The 26,126-nt window shown below is 32.4% G+C and overlaps 3 protein-coding genes across 3 annotated transcripts; 2 read left to right on the top strand and 1 right to left on the bottom strand.

The window, feature by feature from the left end:
* LOC109718121 lies at positions 155–4,933 on the bottom strand. Its single transcript, XM_020244143.1, has 6 exons — positions 4,900–4,933; positions 2,368–4,194; positions 2,100–2,262; positions 1,382–1,545; positions 920–1,178; positions 155–603 (listed from the first exon to the last, which is right to left on the bottom strand). Exons 2-6 carry the CDS (start codon positions 4,107–4,109, stop codon positions 493–495), a joined length of 2,439 nt encoding a protein of 812 aa, XP_020099732.1. The 5' UTR covers positions 4,110–4,194; positions 4,900–4,933; the 3' UTR covers positions 155–492.
* On the top strand, positions 16,765–18,610 carry LOC109718397 (short-chain type dehydrogenase/reductase-like). Its single transcript, XM_020244627.1, has 2 exons — positions 16,765–17,384; positions 18,131–18,610. The coding sequence occupies exons 1-2, from the start codon at positions 16,842–16,844 to the stop codon at positions 18,485–18,487; spliced, it is 900 nt and encodes a 299-aa protein (XP_020100216.1). The 5' UTR covers positions 16,765–16,841; the 3' UTR covers positions 18,488–18,610.
* On the top strand, positions 23,192–25,174 carry LOC109718398 (zinc finger A20 and AN1 domain-containing stress-associated protein 6-like). Its single transcript, XM_020244628.1, has 2 exons — positions 23,192–23,368; positions 24,143–25,174. Exon 2 carries the CDS (start codon positions 24,282–24,284, stop codon positions 24,804–24,806), a length of 525 nt encoding a protein of 174 aa, XP_020100217.1. The 5' UTR covers positions 23,192–23,368; positions 24,143–24,281; the 3' UTR covers positions 24,807–25,174.

Below are 26,126 nucleotides of genomic sequence, written 5' to 3'. Positions count from 1 at the left end.
TCTGATGCCAAATATTTGTCACTTCTTAGAGTGGAGAAGCTGTTGTGAACATCGAAGGCAAATACTTTTTAAGTCGAGAAATCAAAACTCGGTCGAATTTTAAAACAATAGAAATCTCAAGCGATCACTTTAAGAAGATTATGTGAACAACAAGTTCAAACAAATGAAACCACATTGCTCATAGAGCAGTAACAGTAATCATAAAAATATTCCTACAAGACCCACTTATTTCCTTTACATTAAACTCTACAACACCTATATCTCAACTAGTGAAACCAACTGTGTCTAACACCATATATCTCAACTAGTGGAACCAACTGTGTCTAACACCAAAACTGCTTCAAACAGAAGGGAAAAACAGTAGAGACTCTTCTTACCTAAACAAACTACCGTCTACATCAATTTCAGCATCGTATGCAGCATTGTACAAGATTACATGCACTGCCCAGAAAGGGGTTCTGAAGACATCCAAGAAAGGCTTTTCGGAGGTGCCTATTTGCTCTTCAGTCCCGCCGCTGAGAGAACTTTCTTCCCGTGAAGGTTAGTACGGAGTACCGCAGCATGCCGCCTGATGGCATTAACCAGAGCAGCACGAAGAGGCCCCTGCTTGATGAGGAATATAGTCAAATACGCGCACAAAAAATTTCACACTAGCCACCAAACTTCTTGCGAAGTTTTGATTAGTAGGTTTTGCTTAACTTCAAAACTTCATTTTGCAATTAATGGAATGAAGATCGGTTTTGTTACAGTGCTGCTTTTGTTAGGAATTTCACTGGCTGCCCCGGTTTAACAAAAACATTAGCACAAAGGATTTAGCTAGAGATTAAAGTTAAGTGGCAGTAGTGAATTTCACAATAAGTTTAACGACCACAACACACCCGTTAACCCAATAAGGGTGGGGAAAGTTTTTTTTTTTTACCTTGGATTCTGCAAGAGCTGTTTGAACGACATAATTTCCGTACTGGTCTTCTGCGATAAGTGAGAATCTGGGATTGCGTATGAGTTCTTGGACGATTTCTCCATAATTGTCCGGCCCGCCATAAACTAGACATTTCTCAACAACATTGCTAGCATATTTCTGCATCGACAAAGTTACATGATGGCCCCTGAGCGAATTCAGTATCAGCCTCCTGGACGATGGAGTCCCATGCTCAAGAACAAACTGTACCACATAGTTTCTGCAAGAAGAACGTCTTTTAGGGACCAAGTAATGTAAAAGAGAGATGCCACTATATAAATGGTGTAAAGCTAGTATGTCGAGAAATGTTGAGAACTGCAATAAACATCTAAGGACAATGTTAACACAACCAGTATAAGTGAATTTTGAAAATTTTAAATATATTTTATAAATCAAGGGAAGAATAGGCATTCCGAACTATACCCATATGTATCATCTGAAAGGGTTAGAGCCATAGAAGCAATAGCCTTCATCAAATTATCTTTTTGCAAACCAGTTGAATGGTTGATGCAGGCTTGAAGCATGCAACAGCCTCTACGATCCATTGCCAGCTCGACATAATGAGCAAGAGCCACATCAATTAGAAGCTGGAAACAAGAGAATAGTCATTAAGCAAGTTAAACATTGCTCCAAATAAATAAATAAATAAATAAATAAATATATATATATATATAAGTAGGTCACAAATTGAACAGAAGAAAATCTGCTCTTGTTGTAGGGAAAAGTACTAAATGCTCATAACAAAGCTTTATCCAACATCCATCTACAAACTTTAACCCGAAGGTACTCGAGTTAATTGTAGAGAAGATATAGGAAACGAAAGCCAAAGCAACCTGAGTTTTCATGAAGAAAGAGTAGTTATAGTTTCCGGGTCAGAAAAAAACAATAATATATCAAGGATCAACATGAAGAGATTTTTATGTACTCTTAAATTTGAAGTACCGGATATCTTTGGGTGAGTATTATAGAACTCAACATCATAAAGATCGAGAAAAATATTGCATCCTAAAATAGCTATAGTTGGCAATCCGTTGTCTTGACAGCTGAATTCGTTCCGCATATTTTGCGTTGCTTTTAGCTTTAAAGAAGGCCATTTCCATGCAATGGCTAACACAGAATGCGTACTGAAAATCAATTTTACCTGCCTATGCTCGGGCAAAAGATGTTGAAAGCATTGTTCTACAACATGAGAACCATTCTCATCCTTCATCAGTGTGGTGGCATGAGGCCTTAATGCCGATACAGCCCATAAGCTTTCATCTGAGCTTTTGATGCCTTCAATCACCTTTTGAACCACTCGAGTTCTGCAATTTTATTTTATTTTTTTTACTTTCTAAGTTCATTAGAAATCAAAAAGGGAATAACTAAGACAATAAAAACACAAGATCGACAGCATGAAGAGTACATACCCATGCATGTCACACGAAATGCGAACGAGCTTTCCTGGGCTTCTGGTAAGCTGATAACATATAAACATCCTTTGGTTCGTGGAGCACACTTCGAGTAAATTTTGGATTAGACAACTCCCCAAAGGGTGAGATGAAAGTTCGGTAAAGTGATTCGCGAGCCCATTGAAGACCTTGTGAACATCTTCTGCGGTTCCTTCAGTGAGCATCATCCGCAAGAAGCGGCAGCCCTCATGATTCTTTGCCAAGTAGTATATTCTGCCCGCAATTTCATCCACTGAATTGTATTCCTGCTGCGGTCTTAAAGAATATCTCCCATTAACAGGAGGAAGCTGGAAGCTTTCTGCTGAATTGAAATCCTGATCATGTCCAGGATTGCTGAAAGGAGGAAACCACATACTTTCCACTGAATTCTGTTCCTGATATGGCCTCAGATCGTGCCCATAATTACTACCAGAAGGATACCGGCAATGGCTAGGCAAACAAGAGGCATGACAGCTAGAAGAACAATCCCCTTCATCAGCTCGACCAATTCGCGGTACAACATTTGTGAGTCCATTGGACCAGATGGTTGCTGCTACATGCGGGTATGCCGCATTTTCGCCATGATGAATGCTAAAACCCTCAGCTTCACAGCATAAGCCTTGATCGTAATACCCATAAGGGTTGTTGTTCATCAAATCAGTACCTAGCTGATTATTATAATTATAATTCGAATTAACAGCAGCATAATTCAAATAAAAATTATGAAAATGAGAATTGGTGGCAGCATAATTCCAATTAGGATCTTGCGAGCCTCTCAGTGTATCGCTGGGATCGGATGTCTGTATCAGAGGCCAGGTTGATGTCCTTGGTTGCAACTCATTTCCATGATTTTGCAGCGATCGTACATAGTCATTTTGTGTTTGCTTTCTGTAAGGGCTCCTCTCCGCCGTGTTCGTTGGCATGACTGCATTTGGTCTTTGGTGATAAGTTTCAAACATCTCCTCTGGTTCCTCTAAGTCTTTTATATGTCCATTTCCGTTCAGTAACAATTTATCATGGTGACGCGCAGGTGAAGAAGAGGACGGCAAAGCTCTATTGCAATCTGTTAAGCTCCAATTCCTAAATGCTGATTCAAGAGTCTGCTTATCCTGCGACCAGATATCCTCATTGCTAAACGATGATTCACGAGCGCCACCATTCAAAGACACATTGGTACCACGAATGTCGCCGTTCAAAGCACCATTCAAAGGCACATTGTTGCCACAAGCGCCGCCGTTCAAAGCACCATTCAAAGGCACATTGCTGCCACGAGCGCCGCCGTTCAAAGCGCCATTCAAAGGCACATTGCTGCCACGAGCGCCGCCGCTCAAAGCGCCATTCAAAGGCACATTGCTGCCACGAGCGCCGCCGTTCAAAGCGCCATTCAAAGGCACATTGCTGCCACGAGCGCTGCCATTCAAAGCGCCATTCAAAGGCACATTGCTGCCACGAGCGCCGCTGCTCAAAGCGCCATTCAAAGGCACATTGCTGCCACGAGCGCCGCCGTTCAAAGCACCATTCAAAGGCACATTGCTACGACGAGCGCCGCTGTTCAAAGCACCATACAAAGGCACATTGCTACCACGACTCCCGCCGTTCAAAGCACCATTCAAAGAAACATTACTACCATGAGTTGGTCTGCGTTCTGACGATGAACTTGCAGTGCCAGATGTTGATGGTGAATTAGGACTATCGAGCCCCTCTCGCTCCTGGTTCTCCATACGGCAGTGGGGACAGTCTCTGCTGCTGCAGATGGGTCTTGACCAAAGCTGGCGGCACACGGCAATGCAGATGCACGAATCGATCCTACGACAAGTAAAAGGCATTTTGTCAATGCAAAGAAGGGACTTGAGATTGAATTGAACCAAAAACCAAAAAACGTCTAAATTAGTGGGCATATCCTCAAACATGTTCATGGCATTCTAAGATCATGATTACTGGAACTAATTACCTAATGCTGCAAGATGTAAGCCCCTCGGACGCATTAAGTTTAATTTTAGAAATATACCGTAAGAGATTTTTCAAAGAAAACACATGACTTCCGAATTTCATATTGTATAATTTCGCAAGAATAGGAAATAAATGAACAAAATTAGGATCAAACTAAAAATACACGAGTATATACTTAACAACACACAATTCTGATGAGAAAGTTAGATCACTTCACACATATTCTACGAAAGCAATAAAACAGGGAATTCCACAAGCATAGATTACCACCACATTGGTTCCAAGTCACAAAATATTCAAAAATGCAGAATTAAATTTGGAATTTCAAATCGGATTTTCAATCAAAACCCCTGATCTCTATATCACCCTCCCCCAAAACCCTAAACCCTAAGTACTCTCTTAAAAGAGCAATCTTTTCCAAATCAAAACAAACAAAAAACCTAATGAAAACTCGAGCAGATCCAATCTTGACGAAAACCAAACAACAAGAACGATCAAATAGCACAAAAAAAGAAAAAGAAAAAAAAAGAAGATCATAGAACCAAAACTCGGAAAAATTACCAAAAGGCGAGGGAGACGAACAATATTACCAAATTTAATTGCTTAAACCGTTAGAAATCGAAGTTAATGAGCGGGAACAAGGTGGCGAAGCGATCGGAGGGGAGAGAGAGATTTATAAGAGAATTTTAAATCCAGTTTAGGGTTTTAAATTCGATCTCCTACGCCCCCTCTATCGCTAAAACACTTTTCTTATTAGAGAAGGATTCTAATCTGTTTGTAACAGATATGGAAGAGTAGAAAGCATATATACACATAAACCCATGCATGCATGCATGCATGTCCTTTTTTCACGTTAGTCCTTAAAGATAATTATTCTAACTATCTAGTCCTACTAGGATTTGGACTTCGTGTGGGTTTCGAATTGGATGCGTGAGACGAATTTTTAGATATTCTGTTTGTCCCCAAATTGTAAGCTTTTTCCTGGAGTTACTACAAGGTTGAGTCCCAAAAGTTTTAGCTCCTTTTATTTTGGCCCTTCAACATTAATGTTTATTATTAAAGATTTAATTTGAACTCATCGACTCTTTATTTGTCTCGTTCTTTAAAAATAGCGGTTCAATCTGATAAATGTTTGGTTTCTAATTATTAATCACAATAAGAACTAAAGTGAAACATTTAAGGAATATATATAATTTTTCAATATCAAACATAACAGTTTAGGGATCAAACTGAAACTTATCTGAAAGTTGAGGTACTGATGGTGCAAATCACCTGGCCTTTTGGAAAAATTGATTGGGGTGTGATAATGAAATAAGTCGTTTTATGGATTATTAAAGCCCAGTAGTAGCAACATAAGGTGTGAAAGAGTTTACATAAATTAATTGCAAGCCAAAGAGTAACAAATTAAGTTAAGCTCAGTCTCTAATTAATCACTATAACTTTGATGTTTGTATAATATAGGGAAAACTTCAAAAAAAACCGCTGTGGTTTTGCACTTTTTCATTTTAGTACCATGTGATTTAAAGTGTATCAAGTTAGTACCATGTGGTTTCGCACTTTCTCACTTTAGTACCATGTGGTTTAAAATGTATCAAGTTAGTACTCTGTGATTTTATTTTTATATCAAGTTAGTACCCTATGGTTTTATTTTTGTCTTAATAAAATATTAAACCACAGGATACTAAAGTGAGAAAGTGCCAAACCACAGGATACTAACTTGATACACTTTAAACCACAGGGTACTAAGGTGAGAACGTGTGAAACCACAGGGTACTAACTTGATACGCTTTACACCACAGGGTACTAAAGTGAGAAAGAGTGAAACTACAAGGGGGTATTTGAAATTTTCTCTATAATATATGTGTTATAATAATGTGTTTTCTGTATTTAGTTGGCCTTTTGGGTGCTTAGCATGTTGAGTGAGAAGTGGGTTGCCATAGACTAAGTGGGAAAGGGCTCTTCCTTGTGAACCAATATAATTAAGTAGCTTTGATATCTTATCCTAGTTTTGAAAAGAACTACATTAGGTTAAGTGTAGTGGATACCAGGGCACGAGTCCTAAATTTGAGCTCATATAGGAGCTCGAATCTCCGGTTCGAACACTTATAAATCACTAGACAACTAGTAATTTGGTAAGTATAGTTTATGAGTTAAGAGGTAGGATAAGAGCGCGAGACTTTTTATTTAGAAAAAAAGTCTTTATTTTCTTGGAAGTGAGAGAGAATGGTAGCATATTAGCATTTTTTTTTTTGTTGGAAATATATTTAGTTAGAAATGTAAAGTAGTTAGATTCTGAAATTTGGAACCTCGGGTATCAATTATTAAGTTTTTCGTCATTTACATTAGAGACGGCCAGTTTTATTACACACCGTTTGATTCGGGGATAAAAGAGGTTAAGGGATTAACCCCTTTTATCCCCAAACAGTATCAAATGCGGGGTGGGGTTTGTTAACCCCACCCTGCTTAGAATTGGGGTGGGATTAAGTTAATCCCACCCCAATTTAATTTTTAAATATAAATTTTAAATTTTAGTTTTAATTATTTAAATTTTAAATTTGATATTTTATATTTGAAATTTTAAAAATGTATAATTTGCAATCTTAAAATTAATATTTATTTTAAATTTTAAATTTTAAAATTTAAATTTTATATTTGTTAGATTTGATTTAAATTTTATAACTTTAAATTTTTAAATTTGAGATTTCAAAATAAATTTTAAATTTAATTTTTTTTAATTTTAAAAATTATCTATTAAAATTTAAAATTTTTAATATAAAATAAAAAATTTAAATTCAAATATATAAATTGGAGTAAATTATTATTTTCTATTTATAACAATTCACTATCTTTCTTATTCTATCTACTCTAATCAAACACTATTTTACTTATATTTGGACTAAACCCATTTCTCAACCAAACACAAAATTACTCTAACCCCGCCTTAACCCTGAACTTAACCCTATTCCTTGAATAATTAGTTCTTACTTAATCCCGAGCCAAACGAAGCCTTAGAGACTATTAGGGTGAATGATCTTGGAAAAAAATGAAAAAAAAAGAAGTGAAAAAAGAAAGGAGGTAAATGTCTTGTTTGAACACCAACAAGAGGTGATTCCTAAAATGAAAAGTTGCGTGAACAAAAGAGCAAGGAAAAAGAAGACCAATAAATAGTAAAGATGATAACAATTAAATTAAAATTTCAACTATGAAAAACAATTATGTTCCAACAAAATTTAACAAAGCTTCAATGGCGAGAATTGATGACTCACTTTTTCTTTCTTTTTTTCTTTTTTTTTTTCCTGATTTCTCTTTAGGATCTTACAGGATATAATTACCTATTACGGCTTCATAGAGATATCAAAATCAATTTACATATGTAACTAAGGAAAAGATATAGATATATATATATATATAGTTAGAAGAAGTGCATTTCCAAAACTAATAATGGAAATGCCTGTAGAGAAGTCACCATGATTAAAAGAATAAGAGTATAAATTTTCTTTTTCCTATTTGATAATTTCCTTTGGCCGTGTTTGGATGCATGTTTTTTTTTTTTTTCCTTTTTTTTTTGGGAGAGAGAGACATAGTAAACTATCCCCTTTATTCATTTTTTTAAAAAATAAACTAAACAAAAATGTAAAATAACTAGCCTTTGAATTTGAAACGCTGAATACCAACAGATAAAACTTCGGTGAAGAGCCCCTGAATCACACCTTGAAAAAAAAAAAAAAAAATCTACAATAAATTGGGAACTCCTCGATGGGTGTTCGGTACTAACCATTAGTCCCTACTAAACTACGCTACGTACGGGGTCACTGATGCATGTTTTTTCTAGGGTTAATTTCACTGGTGCCCTTCAAAAGATTGATAATATCGTAAATACCCTCACAAAATCAGTAATATTATAATTATCTCTTTAAATATATAGATTCTTTCAAATCTACCCTTATCTGCAAACTCCGTTAAATTCATATGAGATTAAAAATTAATTACCAATTTTGCCCTTCATCCTTGAAAGGTGTTGGGGGTTATAGTGAGAAAATATATGTCCAACTTCCTCAACTATAGACTATTTTGAAAGAGATCCCTAATTTTTTCCTTGTGTAAAAAACCCATTCAATTCTCATTTTTTTGATTTAAATTAACTCCACAAATTAAATTATATACGTTGTTCAAAACTAAAACACTCCATTAGCAACTAACTATTAAATCTATAATGTCTTTAAACAAAAATAGTTAAAGCCGTTAAATTTGATGAAATAACTAAAATTTTCATTCAACTTGCAAAAATAGTGTAATTCTAGATTTAATAATTAGTTGCTAATGGAGTGTCTTGACTTTGAACAAAATATTTAATTTAATTAATGAAATTATTTTAAACAAAATAAATAAAAATTGAATGGTCTTTATACAGGAAAAAAAAATTAGGAAATTTTTTCAAAATAGCCTATAGTTGAGGGGGTAGAATTTTTTTTTTTTCTCACTATAACCTTCAACACCCTTTAAGGATCAAGGGCAAAATCGGTAAATAATTTTTAATCCCATATGAATTTAACGGAGTTTGCAAATAAAGGTAGATTTGAAAAAATCTATATATTTAGAGGGGTAATTAATTATGATATTATTGATTTTGTGAGGGTATTTACGATATTATCAATCTTTTGAAGGGTACCAGTGAAATTAACCCTTTTTTCTAAGTATGTTATTTTGTTGGTAGCAGAATAATGTTAACAAAAATAACAAATAGGCAGATTAGGTAGCACACGGACGGGTTACTGTACTCGTGGGTCAAATGAATATAAATAAAATTTATCCATAAATTTAAGTAATCAACATCTTTACCTATACCCGCCTACATGCAGATGGATAGGTATACGGGTTATTTGCAAGTTTCTTTTTTTCTTTTTTACCCCTGCACTTCCCAAATACAAAACACATATATAAAATTTTTAAAAATATAAAGTAACTCTTTATTCGAAATATCATAACATATAATAAACGATATAAAATTTTTAAAATTCATATATTATATAATATAAAAATATTTTATCATTCCAAATTTTCACGATACAAAATTAATAAAACTTTTATCATTATCGAATCAATATTATAAATATTATATATTTTTTAATTTAAAAAATATATATGAGGATACCCATGGGTAGCCCAAAATACCTACCACTCAGCAGATATCCACCAGTTTTATCTATAATTTTTTGGGTAAGAAAAATTAGTATTCATACCTACAAATTTGCAGATAATTCGCGGGTTTGGGTGTAGATTGGTATGTCTAAAGTATAATCAGTTAAACCAACTTTTGAAATGCATCAACCCAACCTTGAGAGGCCCAAAAAGTGTTTAAACTATAACACATACATAGCCCGACCCACATATTTCTCCATGGACCTTTAACACACGTAAAATATTTATAGGTCCAAAATATCCACATATTTCTCCATGGACCTTTAACATATTTAAAAACTTTATAGGTCCAAAATATTTAATTAGCCCACAAAAAATAGGTTAGAATTGTTCACTTAATTAAAGTGTTTTTTCTTTTTAGAGAGATAAGTAGCATGCTATCCGCTTCGTTTATTTCATTTAGAAATAAACTCAGCTAAAAAAGTGAATCAATTAGGATTCGAACTTGGGATCTCGGATACCAACCATCAAACTCTTTACCACTTGCGTTAGGGACAGTGAGTCACTTAATTAAACTGTTGAAAGTGATATTTAGAGATGAGATTTACTAAATCTAGTTATATTAGCTCTGTTAGTTAATTACAAGGCAAATTAGATTTATATTACACTTTTTGTTATTAGTTTTTTTTTTTTATCATCAGTATATCTATCTATGTCAATAAAAATTTTGGATGTGTCAAATTTTCTTTCGATAATATACATTTATATTTGAAATACCCTTATAGATTTTCTGACACTATATACATTTTTTTAAATGATTTAAATTTAAAAATTAAAAATAAACTTTAAATAAATTAATTATAATTTTTACAACCTTTTTGTCAAATTAGATAATAATAATTAATAATCATATAATTTTTATTTATTAAAATTCATAAATAAAATTTTAAAATTTTTTTTTTTTAATGTGTAGCTAATATTAATTCACCTGTTAATAATCTCATGCGTTTATCTAGTATTGAGTATCCTTTTATTATCACATTTATGATGTCATAGATGTGACTATCTTTTATTATCACATTTATAAATAAACCTACTTATCTGCAAATAAACAGCAGGATTATAATTCATCCAAATTGGCCTTACCATTATCGATAAAAATTTAGGCGTTATGAACACTGACACGAAATACAAGACACGAGACGACTCAGATACCGCGATACGACAATTTTAAAAAAATTAGGACACGGACACGCTAATAAAATAAAATATTATTAATATAATAATATATTTTATTATATATAAAATATTAATTTTGGTAAAATATATATTATTATATATCTCACCTAAATAAAAGTTAGTAAAATTTTCATTAATAGTTTATATATTTTAAGAAAAAAATTCTCCACCGCACATAATTTATTTATATTGTTAAAAAAAAATTATATACATTTATCGAAAAACTAAAATATTTATTATCTTATATCATATATGCATAGAAAAAGTAAAATAAAAATAGGTTTATATTTTTTTTAGATGTATGCGCTACGAATCAATATTAAATACGCGTTAAAAAAGTGTCCACATTAGACACGTGTCCGTATGCTTGTCCGACACGGACACGTGAGGCTTATAAAAATGTCCGTGATACGTAGATAAAAATAAATATTTTTAAATCAATTTTGCCCCGAAATTAAAGAAGTTCATTTGACTAAAAGAACCAAAATAATTTTTTAATTTTGTCATATCAAATGATTTATATCTAAACTGATTACAATTAGTATTTCAATTTAAAATAATTAACTTGGCAGCATAATCCTGCAATGCGAGAACTGTGCATAGATTTATTAGATTAGATATTGGATTTGTTAAATATACTAAGATAAAATTACATTAGCTTAAATTGAAAGTAATTTAATTTAGCAAGAAATATTTTTAACATATGATATGATATTATATATTATATTATAATAGTTTATTAAAACAAATTATTCAAAGCTTATAGTAAATCTACGATGATTAGCGGCTTTTTAATATATAAATGTACTAAATTAATTCTATGAATCAGTCACTAACATTGAGTATGTGACCTCATCAACTACTACACTTGAATAATTGATACTTGATAGGTCCAACTAATAATGTATTAAAATACACATAATTCTCAGGTATGTAATTGGTGTAGCATGCATGGTAAGATTATTCATGGAGTTGGTCTCAAATATTTGTCATTTAATAACATAATTTTTGTCTATTTTTTTTCTGTTGCTTCTTCTATCAGTATATGTGGTATAATTTATCAAATCTACGCCGACCATAGAGAAGATAATTTCATCTAACCAGGACTAGGAAGAAAAGGAAAGAGATATATACTCCAAAACAAAAAATCTTTCAAGTGAAAGTGAAGATAAAAGCTGTTGGTTTTTTAATCGGGTTTCGGGTCGTCCATGATGGACAAATCCGACCCGATCCATTAAGAGGTGGTTTTCTTAGTTGGTTGGGAAACTACCCAGTACATGCAGTTACAAGCGTGCAGAGAGAAAAGAAGAAAAAAAGTAAAAAAAAAATACTCTTACATTTTTGCTTCTTCTTCTCCCAATGAGATTTCTCTCCCCATTACTGAATTCCTAAAGTTTACTCTCTTCTTGAAGGATTTGATATTTTTTGGGTTATGAAAACTAGTGCAATTTTCATCTTGTGATCTTGTATTTGATCCGTTGGAGCGAGTGGTTTGGTTTTATTCTGTTTTATCACGATCTTCGAATCGGAGTTGAGATATTTTATAGATTAAATTTTACTTTCAAAAGCAAAATGGCAGCTAAATAGATTAGTAAAAGGGTTAAAAAAATTGACCTGTTAAAAAGAAGATAAAAGCGTGCATGACTTATCTGGACTACTTTGATCTTCCTCTTTTGATCCTACTATCTTACCTATCAAATTGTTTAATTTGAATCAGCTAATAGTATTTTGACTTTAAAATTTAAACTAATTATTTATTTTAATAAATCTATAGTTGCGAGAATTATCTGAAACATTCTAACTAAATGTATAAAAACAAACGACACATTCAAATTTTAAAGTCAAAATATAATTTGCTGAATCAAATCAAATAAATTGAATAATAGGATAGCTGACTCAAAATGGTGGACGCTTTATGTAAGTTTTATATTTTTTTCAAATAAGAATGGTGGATATTGGGACACATGGCTAACACCATTTGCTCCTTTCATTTTTTTTTCAATAATATCCAAGTAAAGGAACTATTACCATTGCACCTTGTGGACCAATCAAAGCCGAGAGAGAGAGAGAGAGAGAGATCTAGAGAGAGAGAGAGAGAGAGAGAGAGAGAGAGAGAGAGAGAGAGAGAGAGAGAGAGAGCAAGTTGTGCTAGTGGGAAAGGTCCAGGAAAAGGGACAATGCAACAAACTTTGATGACATATCTTTAACTAGTGTGACTAGTACTAATACGCAAAGCCCACCATTATTGACTACACCCAGTGTATCTGTACAACCATATACACACCTGTAATCTACCAGCTATCTGGAGCAAATAAAATGCTCTAAGTTTTTCAGAAACAATCTCCTAACTTTAAACTATATGCATAAATCAATTAAAATTTTTCTGTAATAGTGTAATATATATCCGTCAAATGGAATAACATTTTAGAGATCACATCGATTAATACTCGTGAGTAGTGCTCTATATAGTGATTGAGGTTGAGCTGATAGTTCTTAATGGGATCCGAGACGGTAATTTTTCGAGATGTGACTCTACACACATCCCTGAAAAAAATCACATATATAAGAGTATTCGTATGTGGTCGCGACTATAAGACATGGACTATCCATAGAAGCTCTTATGAAAAATTATATTTCTGTGCGGTATTTGTTCTAACATTGACCATGTTTGTAACATATCGCATCGTACATGACTATGTATGGTCCGTGGTTTGCAATGAAATGGAGGATTGGATTGAATGTGAATAAGTTGCAACAACAAATTAAATTTCTCCATTATTACAAGGAAGTGGTCATAGGCTGGGCCCTAGCATGACATGATCAACGACATTGACCTTGGCTTTGTTTTTTCTTTCTCTTCTTTTTTTTTTTTTTTTTTCCCCTTTCTACAAGCCTTGTTCTCCTTTTGAAATAATATTTTGTAGGATTCCATCATGGATGCTGATATTTGCAGTATAATCTTTTATGGGGAGAGAGAAAGTCGATTTCCTCTTATAGTCCTTCTTTATAACATTTACACTTTAAAATCACTGTTTTATAACAATTATAAATTAGCCTAATTATCAACGTATTAAAAATTAGGTTCTTCGGCGATTCAAAAATCGCGATCTAGCTATCTGATCAATCACAACCTCTTATTTGTGGACCCCATAGGTTCTATTCTATTTGGTAGTGAGATATATTTTGATCACTATCAATAATATTACTGAAACTCCTTTTAGTGAATCGGAACAATTCCAACTCAGCTTAATAATAATTATCGATCATCTAGATAATTCTCATAAGTCTCACAATCCGCCAGTGACACCTAACAATTTGTAGTGGCATTCCAGTAAAATGAAATACTAAACCTTCTTATTGTATCTTTAAAACAGTAAATGATAGACATCAATTGTTATCTCTTAAAAGGCAAAATTCAAAAATTGTTCTGCTAGCTGTAAATTTTGATCTGTAAATACCAGTTCCTTTTCAACATCGTAAAAATTAATGTTTGTGTTTACTCGTAAATTGATAAAAATTTAACTAATTTGGTGTAACTGAATAACTAATTATTCAATCAAAGAGTGGGGGTAAAAACACATAAAAATATTATGCAGTACTTACGTAGTTAATGTAATAGAAAACTCTCATATTTCTCAAATTTTACATACTTACATAAATTAAAAATACTTCAAGATCTTACTAACGTTAGTACCTTATACACTTTATATATATTTCAAAGTTATTTCACACGTTCTTCCCTATTATACGAATTATACGATATCGAGGATTGATCTGTTTAACTACTATATGTTATAGTTTTTTTTAATTTAAAACTTTTCAATAGCTTTTGCTTTTAGACCCAGAAACTCATTTTAACTCATAACTGTAGCGAAATAGTCAGAGTTTTCATTTGTCACCTAATAAAGGTGGAGAGATTGCTTGAAAAGCACTTATAGATGGATTTGACAAATTCCGAAGGGGTAGCCCTCCTATATATCTATGATTACATGTAAAATAAGTAATTTGGCTTATCTTAGACAATTTCATACACCCTCTTAAAAAGCTCAATAATTCATATATGTACCTCTCCAAACTGAAATATAATTAATGCTCCTTAATTTAAAACCACATATTTGTTGTTTTACAAATGTCCTTTTAATGGTCCTTTTCAATAGGTATCAAGTACTTAATTATGATACCTTATGTGTATTCTCACGTGTATTTATGATATTAAGAGAATATTTGGTATCAAGTACTTAATTATGATACCTTATGTGTATTCTCACATGTATTTATGATATTAAGAGAATATTTAGTTAAAAATACATAGATATTCTTTTGGTGAAAATGTATGGAGACCTTGCAAACAATAGGCCATTATGAAATAGTCACTTCAACTATTTTCCCTGTGATGATGAAGACCCCTCAAATTCTAATTAAGTTAAAAAAAATTTATCAAATTTAGTGATTCTATTTTTTATTAAATCAATTTAATTTGTTAAAAGTATTTAAAATTATCATTTCGATAAAATTTTCACATTTTGTAACTAAAGTTATTTAATTTAAAATTTTTAGAAGTTGAGAAGGTCTCAATCAAAAATACATATAAAAAAAATTGGTTGAGAAGCTATCTGAGAATACCCTATAGCTGAGAGGGTCTCTAATAATTCTCTCTTGCGCACATAACCTAAGAATGTAGTGTTATTCAATAAAATACCTTTAAAATAAGATACAATATTTTAAAATATTTCAAATTACAATATCCCATTAGAGATTTTACATTTTAAGTTCCGAATTTGTTCCTGCTTTCTATTACAGCAATAACTCTCATTTTTATTTGCCACTTTGTGATTCAAAAGTTGCATTTTACTATACTTTGATTTATAACTTTTTTTCTTTCTTTTTTTTTTTAACTATCATGCGGTTTAAAAAGTTATACATGTTTACTATTCCGTAATTACCAAATTTTTATTATTATTATTCTATTAGATAGTAGATTCTTTAGATAAAAATAGTGATAAAAGTATAGAATAATTAAATATAATATATTTAAATTATAAGATGATAAAATAAAATTAAACTAAATAATAAAATAATAGCATATTTTTATTATATTATTATTATTATTTTTGTACACCAAACATAAACATAGTAGATTAAAAACAAAAAACAAAAAAGTCGGAAGAGTCGGAAGGAAACAAACAAAATACTTGTGTGTTTTATCACATGTTCACTGTATTGATCTTCCTATCTTGATCAGAGGGCCTGAGAGTGCTTAACACCGTACGATGTGTGTCGGCCATGATGTGTCAGCGAAGCAGCGCAGATCACATGCATGCTTTTCTTACAATGAAGTTAGAAAATGACACGTCGCCGCCTCTTTATTATGAGCTACAATAATATGCCTCGCATTTTTCACAAATTTGTCCTTATGCATGCTCTACAAATTTTTATCAAACCTCACCAATCTCATGACAAGTTTAAATCTTTATTTACTATAAATTTGTGATATATTTTTTATTTTTAGAGATAGGCAGTATATTATCCGTTTCGTTTAATTTTTTTTTAAAAAAAATTTAACTAGAAATATGAATTAATTAGTATTTAAACTTAGGATTTCGAATACCAACCACTAAGCCCCTTACCACTTGCGCTAGGAACGATTGGTTAAACTTATGACATGTTGAAATCATCTGCGTCGATCCGTATCTGCCATATATTGGAACTTGAGGGGGATGTGATTGGTGCAGTGAATTGATAAACACGGGATGGGATAACCATCAAAAACTTCGCAAGATCTTTAATTTATAAGTCCTATTATATAGGACGCATAGTTCTTCAGAAGCACCAAACACGCTATAAAAATAAGTGTAATATAATATATATAAAAGCTAATATGCTATAATAAAAATGTAAAGGAATCGTGTTATGGTATTAGAATACTAAATTGACTATATATTCCTAGATTTTTCCTAATAGTTATTGTGAAGAAACGTGGCATATATAATAGCGTAGTAACATGCTCAAATTATTGATGTAGTAGGTTGGGTCCATGCAATAATATCTCCTGACATTTTGCCCCGACCCAATAACCACTGTTACCTATCACACTCACTCTCCTTATAAATATATTCACATAGCCTATGCTTTGCAAAAATTCATGTACACAAACACCCACAACACTTTGTAGCACCTTTCTCAAAGCTGATACCATTCTTATTATGGCTGCGTTTAACGGCGGCGGTGCGGCGGCAGCGGCGGCGGCAGATTCCGGCCGGCAGCTTTCACTGAAGGACCGGGTCGCGATCGTGACCGGCGGAGCGGGCGGCATCGGCTCGGCCGTGTCGGCCCACCTCGCCGACCTCGGCGCCCGCGTTGTCGTCGGCTTCTTCGGCGACCCCTCCCCCGCCCGCAAGCTCGTCACCGCCATCAACGCGGCCCACGGGGGCGACAAACGGGCAGTGGCGGTCGAGGTCGACGTGTCGAAGGCCGACCAGGTCAAGGCGCTGTTCGACGCGGCGGCCGACGCCTTCGGCCCGGAGCTCCACATCCTGGTCACCGCCGCGGCGGTCCTCGACTACGACTTCCCGTTCATCGCGGAGACGAGCGAGGAGAGCTTCGACCGGATGTTCAGCACCAACGCCAAGGGCTCCTTCCTCTGCTGCCGTGAGGCGGCAAATCGCCTGGTACTGTCGTTGCGCATATATTAAGTTTTTAGCCTTTGGATTAATAAATGTACGGTTAGGATAATGTGGGTCCTCCTTGGGTTGAGTGGGCGGTTGGTTGAATAGTATAATCTAACGGGTGAAAGTGATCAAAGGCGTAGATCTAATAGTAAAAAATTTACAAGCACCAAGTGCTTGGTACTTTTACAAACACCATAGCCGGACTCTTAAAAATATTGTTCTCTGATTATTTTGACTAAATCAAAAATAGAGGCAAGTATTGGCCTAAAGAAATCTACATTTAGAATAATTTATTTACATATTTTTGAATTTTTTGTTCTAATCATTAATTCTGAATACTTAAACAGTTAGAAATATACAAACAATTTATTTAAAACGTACAAATATAGCATTTATAAGCCTCGATTGTGACTCAACCTAATCTGTCTCACGACATTTCAAACATTATGCCGCCGCTATTTCAAACGTGAATCGATCGGCCCTATCTGTCTTCCACCACAAGAGAGAATGCTTAAGTCAACACATATTAGCCCAAATATGTAGCCTATCAAAATTGCAAACAAAACTAAACAGAACCAAATTTAGTTTGTAGTCTTTCTTAATCTTCTCCTACTTATTGCTAGCCCGTGTTTTGGACTAGTATCTAGTCAAATTCTACTAAGTTATTACAAAATATAGGATGAAATGTACTCATCATTCTCTATCAGATTAAACTTTTGACAGAAAATGTTGGTTATTTTTCACAGGTGCAGGGTGGGGGCGGCCGAATCATCACATTCTCGTCATCCGGTGTGGGATCGCTGCGGCCGGGATACGGCGCATATGCGGCGACAAAAGGGGCGGTGGAGGTGATGACGAAGATACTAGCGCGGGAGCTGCGGGGGACGGGGATCACAGCGAACGCGGTGGCGCCGGGCCCGACGGCGACGCCGATGTTCTACAACGGGAAGACGGAAGCGGACCAGGCCAGTTGCGTTGCGGAGATACCACTGGGGCGGCTCGGGCAGCCGGAGGACGTTGCGCCACTGGTGGGGTTCCTCGCCAGCGATGCTGGCGAGTGGGTCAACGCGCAGATCATACGCTGCAATGGTGGCAATATTTGATTGGATTGAATATTATATTTGGAGATTCCGCGAGCATTGTAAAAGATATTTTATTAAACATCCTGAGTACCCTGCTGAGAAAATTAGTGTGAATGTAGCCCTAGTTAATTTATTTTCTTACAAGTTATCATGTTTTTTTTTTTTTTTTTTTTTTTTTTTTTGGCCTTTTTGAGTACGTGACTAGCTAGGTTGTCTTTTTCTATTTTGTCCTAATAAAATGTAGTCAGGATAAGCTATATATGCTTCATTTTTCTCGTAATGCATTTTAAAATATCGTTAATATAAGTTAATTTTATTCACTTATTATGATTAATTTTGAATTTAATTTTTAAAATTTAAAAAATAGTACTTGATGGAACATTAATTACTAGAGATTTGAGAATGTCTCTAGTATTTTTCGGGACCATGAAAGTTACATGTTAACTGGAATAAACCAAAAAAATTACTTTTTTTCTCCTAAGAGGTGTAATATTATATACAGAAACAAATAAGTCTAATATTATATATATAGAAACAAAAAAAATTGTCTATCTCTGACGATATTCGATGCTTGCGCCTACACAGTACACACTATTTCAAATGAAATCTAAATTATTATTTATTATGATATAATATAAATATAAAATTAATCTATTAATAATATTTTAAAATATATTGCTATTTCATTAATGCACTACTTACTAAATGGTGCGACAAAGCACATAGGCACAAAATTCAGAAAATTATTGCCTGGACCACCGTGACAAAAAAAATATAAAATATAACAATCATATTGACCATGTAGTATTTTTAACTAATAAAATTGTTTTTATAAAGTTCACTCACTCCATCATGCATGATTTTAAAAAACTAATTTTATTATATTTTTTTTCTTGAAAGAAGATATATGATTGACTAAATATAAATACTAAAATAAACTATTATTCTCCTGTAAATATTCTAAAATTAAATTTTAATTTTTTAAATATGATGGGTATATAGAAGTTAAAAGATTAAGATGGTAAGTATCATAACTTTCGGAAAGTAAAAGTTAATAAAAAAAATTTATTATACTATATAGGATTTATTGAATTTGATGAGATTTAATTAGTGAATCAAAATTTATTTATTAAATGGTTAAATCAAATTGACTTATGGAGCAATTATTTGAGTCACTTATTAATTGCGATCACAAACTATTGTATAATTTATTTGTAAAATATATAATATTACTCACACTGTCACACAGTTATTTTTTATTAATAAAATAAGATCAAATTCAGTGAATATGACACATTGATATGGCTTTCCATTGAGAAATAAAAAAATGGTACAACCACGTGTATTCTTTGTCCCCTTGTTCTATGTCATGTGCCAGCTTTTTGAAAAGCAAAATCCCCACATCTATGGGCCAGTTTTTTTTTTTTTTTTGAAAGGTAAATTACAAAAATAAATTTTATAATATATTTTTATTTTTTATTTAAAAAAATTTAAATTTAATTTTTATATTTTAAATTATTATATGTAGTCCTCTTTTCATCACTATTTTATTTATTTCTTATAAAAATAACAAAACTATATTAAATTATTTTTAAAAATAAGAGTAATTGATCAATTTTGCCATTTTCGTTAACATTGTACTTTTACTGAAATATTTTTAAAATTTTAAAAGAATAAAATATAATTTTTTAAAAAATAATAAAAATATAAAATATAAATATTTATAAAGAAATTTTTATATTTAACCCTTATGAAAAGCTAGAAATAATTATTTTAATACAAATATCTCATTGAAATTGCTATTAAAAATATTTTGTATAAATAGTGTGGTGCTGTAAAAAAAATAGCTGCTAGAGCATTTGACTATTTTTTTTACGAACGTACTATCTGATATAGAAAAGTTGATTTGGTAAAAAACTCTGTTAAATTATTATAAATTTAATTTAAATGGTCTTTATTAATTAATGGTATTTACATTCCCTAAATTTTTCATATCTTAAATATTTGGTCAATTAAATTAACAATTTTGTTAAATTTTAAAAAATCCTATAGAAGTTATTATTTAAATTTTTTTTAGCAAAAATATTAAGACATTTAATGCTAACATTTATAAATTACTATATTCAATAATAATTTTATTTAAATTATTATTAAATAAAAAGTTAAAAGTTCAAGCTGTACTAATCGAAAATTAGAGATAAAAGATAAATTAAATAAAATTAACAAGACAGACAGAAACAGAGAATCCAAAATCAAATTGAAATTTAAATTTAAATTTCAATACAAAATTTGAAGTTAAAATTTAAATTTGAAAATATAATTCTTATTTAAATTTTTAATTCAAATTCATATTTGAATTTGGAATTCAAATTAGAGTTTGAAATTAAATTTAAAATTTAAATTTAAATCTAAATTTAAATTAAAAATTAAGTATCAAATTTATTGAATTCAAAATTGAATTTAATTTGGAATTCTGATCAAAATAAAAAATAATTTTAAATTTGAGTCCAAATTTAAAATTTAAATTTAACTTCAAAATTAGAGTTTAAATTTAAAATTGGAACCCAGGATCAAAATTTAAAATTAAAATTTGAATTAAAAAATTTATTTGTGAATTTAAAATTTAACTCAAAAATGATTTAAACATTGAAATTTAAATTTAATTTAGAATTTAAATTTGAAACCAAACAAAATTCGATTTGGGTCAAAATAAAAAGATTCCAAAAATTAGGGACCAATGGTCCAATTAATCCTGGGTGCTTCTGCGCCTGCGTCCTACGTACTGTAAGTTACTGTTCTGACTTTTCTTATAAATCTAACTTTAAAATATTATTAAAAAAACAAAATGGAATTATGTGTTTTCGAATTTCTTTTAAGAATTTTATTTTTTTCCTTTGTGATGCACAATTAACATTTCAGAGCCACCGATTCTGCAATATATTGATAGAAGATGATGTCGCAAGATAAACATTTCAGAATCACCGACTCTGCAATATATTGATAGAAGAAGATGTCGACTACTGATAGTAACTCTTTTCAGCGAACGCAAACTCTAACTAAGAAAAAATTTTATAGTGAGCAAAACATTTGATATTTTCTAATAATATTATAAATCGATCTTAATTTAGATAAATACGGCATTCGCTGTGAAGTTAAAGATTTGGGTAAATTTCAAATACCCCGCATGTGGTTTCACACTTTCTCATTTTAGTATCCTGTGGTTTAAAGTGTATCAAGTTAGCTCCTGTGGTTTCACACTTTCTTACTTTAATACCTTGTGGTTTAAAGTGTATTAAGTTAGTATCCTGTAATTTTATTTTTTTCTTTTTTATTATCCATTTTACTAATTTTTTTCGTTAAATCAGTGATAAAGTTAAAATTAAAGGGTACTAAAGTGAAATTTAATAAACCTAGGTAGGGTATCGAAAGTTTTTTGTATATAATTTAACAAAATATTAATAGAGGAAAATAAAAATCAGTGACAAAGTTAAAACTAAAGAATATTAAAGTAAATATTCGATAAACCTAAGTAGGGTATCTGAAGTTTTTTGTATATAATTTAACGAAATATTAACAGAGGAGCCGACGAAAAGAAAAAAATAAAAATATAGGATACTAAATTGATGCACTTCAAACTACAGGGTATGAAAGTGAGAAAGTGCGAAACCATATGGTACTAAATTAATACACTTTAAACTAAAGGGTACTAAAAAAAAATTATGGCATTATAGGGGTGATATTTGAAGTTTTTTCTAAAAATTTTAAGTTCAAATTTGAGAGGTCACAACTTGTGTTGAAAATTTTTTCGCTCACCAAAAACCTAGGGGTATATTTATAAAAAAAAAAAGAGAAAAATAGTAGTAATAATTGATTGGTTAGGTACTCAAATCATAAAAAGGAAATTCACTTTTTGGTCCCCACGAATACATTAAAAATTGGTATAAAGAATTGGGGATCCACCTGGTCCATATCTTATAATTGAAAGACCTCTGTAATTCCAAAAGAAATTATTATTAGGGTAACAATGCACCGAGACCCTCTCAATGTACGTATTTTTTAGAAAGCTTTCTTATATTTTTAATATTATTATTAGACACTATCTGATCACCTTTTTTTTTTTATTTACATCATTTGATCTAAAAAAATTTAAAAAATTATTAAATTCGTAGCTCTAAGGTCAATTATGATAACTATATTTATTTAAAAATACTTTAATTCAACTACAAATAATAAAAATTATAAGAAGTAATCCCAAAAATGAACTCTCTGTATTTTTAATTTGAACATTTTTTTTGGAGAGATCCGTTGGCAATCTTATTCTAAAAATTTTCACAAACTAAAGTAAATAAATTCTTTATATGATAAAGATAAAAATATTAATGCTCTATTATAAAAAATACATTTATATATTTTACGGATAAAATATCTATTTTTATTATTCTACGCACATAAATAGTCTATTTAGAAAATATTTCGCTACTAGTCACAGATAAAATGCATTTGAACTATCAATAGTGAAATATCTCGATGTATTTTTATACGGATGAGCTGAATCGTGTTGCATATAAAAATAAAAAAAAATAAAAAAAAAAAAAACTACGTTGTGGGGAGTAAAAATATGCTATAGTTTAGGGGTCTCCCTACATTTTGACCGAATTATTAGTGACATGCGAGCAGCTGCCCGGACGGTTCCGGGCAGCTCGGGCAGTTTACGGTCCACCCAACTCTCCCCCACCCACCACCCACCTCCACCACTTCTCCCTTACGCAAATGGGATCGGAAAAAATTTAAATTGGAAAAAAAAAAGAAAAAGTTAGCCCCAAATTTCTCAAAACCCTAACCTAACGAATCGAAATCACTTCCCCATCCTCGAGCAAAATCGGATCGTCCAACGAATCCAAGGTCTCTCTTTCCTTTCCCCAATAATCCGTGTTTTAATTTTATCGATTCTTGCTTCTGTCCCGTGTTTGATTGCAAATTTTCTCAAATTTTTTGGTGTTAATTGGTTCATTTTTGAGGTGGGTGTTGAGAGATTTGAGCTGTAATGGTTGGAATTGAGATGGGATTTTGAAAAAAAGTTTATCTGAATTTCTCCAATTTCTTTGTTTTTATGATATTTTATTTTATTTCTTACTTGGGTGGATGGGAAAAATCCCAAATTGGGAGATTTGGGATTTAATAGGATTTTGGTGTGAGGTGTTGATTTACTGCTTTGAATTATCCTGAAGAGATTTTTAGTGCATAAGCATCTACGTAGAGAAAAAAAAAAATAGCCCTTTTATGGTTTAGGTTTTACCAAATTCAAATTTGATTCAATTTAATCACCTATTATTTAGAAAATGGATACTGCTTCAGATCTTCTTCATATGTCATAAATAATTCCTTCTAGTTGAAATTTTATAACTTCATGTATGATTCATAACTCTCTTCTACAAAAAAAGGGGTCAATTTTTTAATCTTCTTATTTTTATCTTGTATGGTTTGCAATTTTGATGCAATGATGAATAATTTAGTGCCCGCAAAAGCTCACACAGTAACCATTTTACACCTTTTCCAGTTTGAAATTCAGAAATATTTGAATTTTCATAATATATAGTTGTTAACTTAGGTTATTAAATATCATTACTCTTTTTATGTGATTGCATTAAATTTGGGCTCTATTTCTGCGAAATTCAGGAACAAACATTGGCTAATCGGTGCGTAATATTGGAAGAGAAGTAGCTATTTAATCATCTCTCCTGTTGAAGCATAAAATTTGCTTCTTGTTCGGGGGGTTAATTCGACGCGCGTATTAGTCTTGTGTGTGTCGCCAAGAATGGCCCAGGAGAGCTGGAAGAAAGAGACCGACGAGACCGAATACCGAACCCCCGAAGTGCCGATCCTTTGTTCCAACAATTGTGGCTTCTTCGGAAGCGCGGTCACCAACAATCTTTGCTCCAAATGCTATAGAGACTTCATGATGAAGCAGCAAGAGACTGCTATTCCAACTGTTGCTAAAGTCGAAAACATGCCTACGGTTGAATCTTCTTCTTCTTCTTCTTCTTGTGCTCCAATTGAACCTCTCGTGGAAAGCTCGGAGAACAACAACGAGACCCGTCTTGTGATCTCTAAGAGTAAAGAAGTGGAGGATCATGGGAAGAGCCGAGCGGCTAACCGATGCTTTATGTGTCGAAAAAAGGTGGGTCTTACTGGATTTAAGTGTCGTTGTGGGGGCACGTTTTGCTCGGCTCACCGCTTTTACGAGACCCACCAATGCTCCTTTGATTACAAGACCGTTGGTCGCGAGGCGATAGCCAAGGAGAATCCTGTAGTAAAAGCCGAGAAGATTAAGAAGATATGAAGGTGGCTTCAGAAGAAAACTAAATGCTTTTGGAGATATAGGGATCGCACTTTCTCATTCGCGTCGTCGGTGGGTGCTTTCGGAATATATTCTTGTTCTCGTGATCGAGCTTTTCCAAAAGGATTGCTGCTGCCGGAAAAACCCATTTGGCTGCCCTGTAGATTTGTGTGGATGTTGCACGAACTTGTAATCACAAATAATTTGAACAGAAATTGTATTTAAACTCGATACTGTAATCCCCTTTAAATGTCCTTTGTTGGTCTTAAATGTGTAATCTTCTATGGGCGGCGACAAACATGTCTGTTCATCTGTAGATGCTCTGCTTCTGCCATATTGGTGGGAAATTGAATCATGCTTCCTTTTCATGACATTGAGTTTGAATGTTCTTGTTTTTCGAATGCTGGCGAGAAATTGAATTGTTTGCTTGTGCTTTGTGATCGAATAATGCTTTAACTGTAGAATTCTGCAACTGAACCCTTTTCGCTGCCGACTTTAACTGGCCGCCAAATTAACATTCAAATTGAATGTCGGCAGATGATTCGCCTCTCGATAATATTGAAGTCGGGTTCTTTATGTGAATTCGGCGATTCGTCGGTCTCGCCACAGACTTCTACTCAGTTCGTCAGGAAAGTAACATTACAGTTGTTAAAAACATCCATGTAGAAATAGTACTCGTTTTGTTTTATAAAAAGTGCAAATTCATTTTGCATAAAAAGTTTGAGCTGTAAAATTTTTCTTTAACATCATTTTAATGTGAAATGAGCATACTATGCTACATTGAGCTTGTCACGATCTAATATAGCTAAATAGGATTAGTTTGGTACTAATCATATGTGATGTACCTGCTGCAGAAGAAATTTTCTCTCACTACCAAAATAAAATTTTCTCACACTAATACTCAGTAGTTACTAGTGAATAAATTTAACGGCACGCGTCATATTTGAACAACTTCAATATAAAGTATGAACTGTTGAATAGCGCTTGTGCGAGTCTCAAAACAAGATTGTGTGCTGTTCAAACTATTTGTTTATAAAATATGTGCAATCACTACAATAAATTTGAGACTTTGTGCAGGAAACCAGAATTAAGCCTCATAGACCAACTATCAAAATTGAAATTTGGACGATAAAATCAAAATCAAATCAAATTTTAACGAGGACAAACTCAAAATCTTTATGAAACCACAGGGAGTAAATTTCTAGTTAAACCCAAAATTATTTACTTTTCTACATTTCTTTTTAATAAATCATGTTTTGTACCCAGATTGCTTTGAGTTGAGACTACTCTCACCACTTCTTCAATTTGCGTTGTTAGAATCAC

Source organism: Ananas comosus, linkage group 12, assembly GCF_001540865.1.
Source record: "Ananas comosus cultivar F153 linkage group 12, ASM154086v1, whole genome shotgun sequence".
NCBI lineage: Eukaryota > Viridiplantae > Streptophyta > Magnoliopsida > Poales > Bromeliaceae > Ananas > Ananas comosus.
This window is presented reverse-complemented; position numbering and strand designations above follow the sequence as displayed.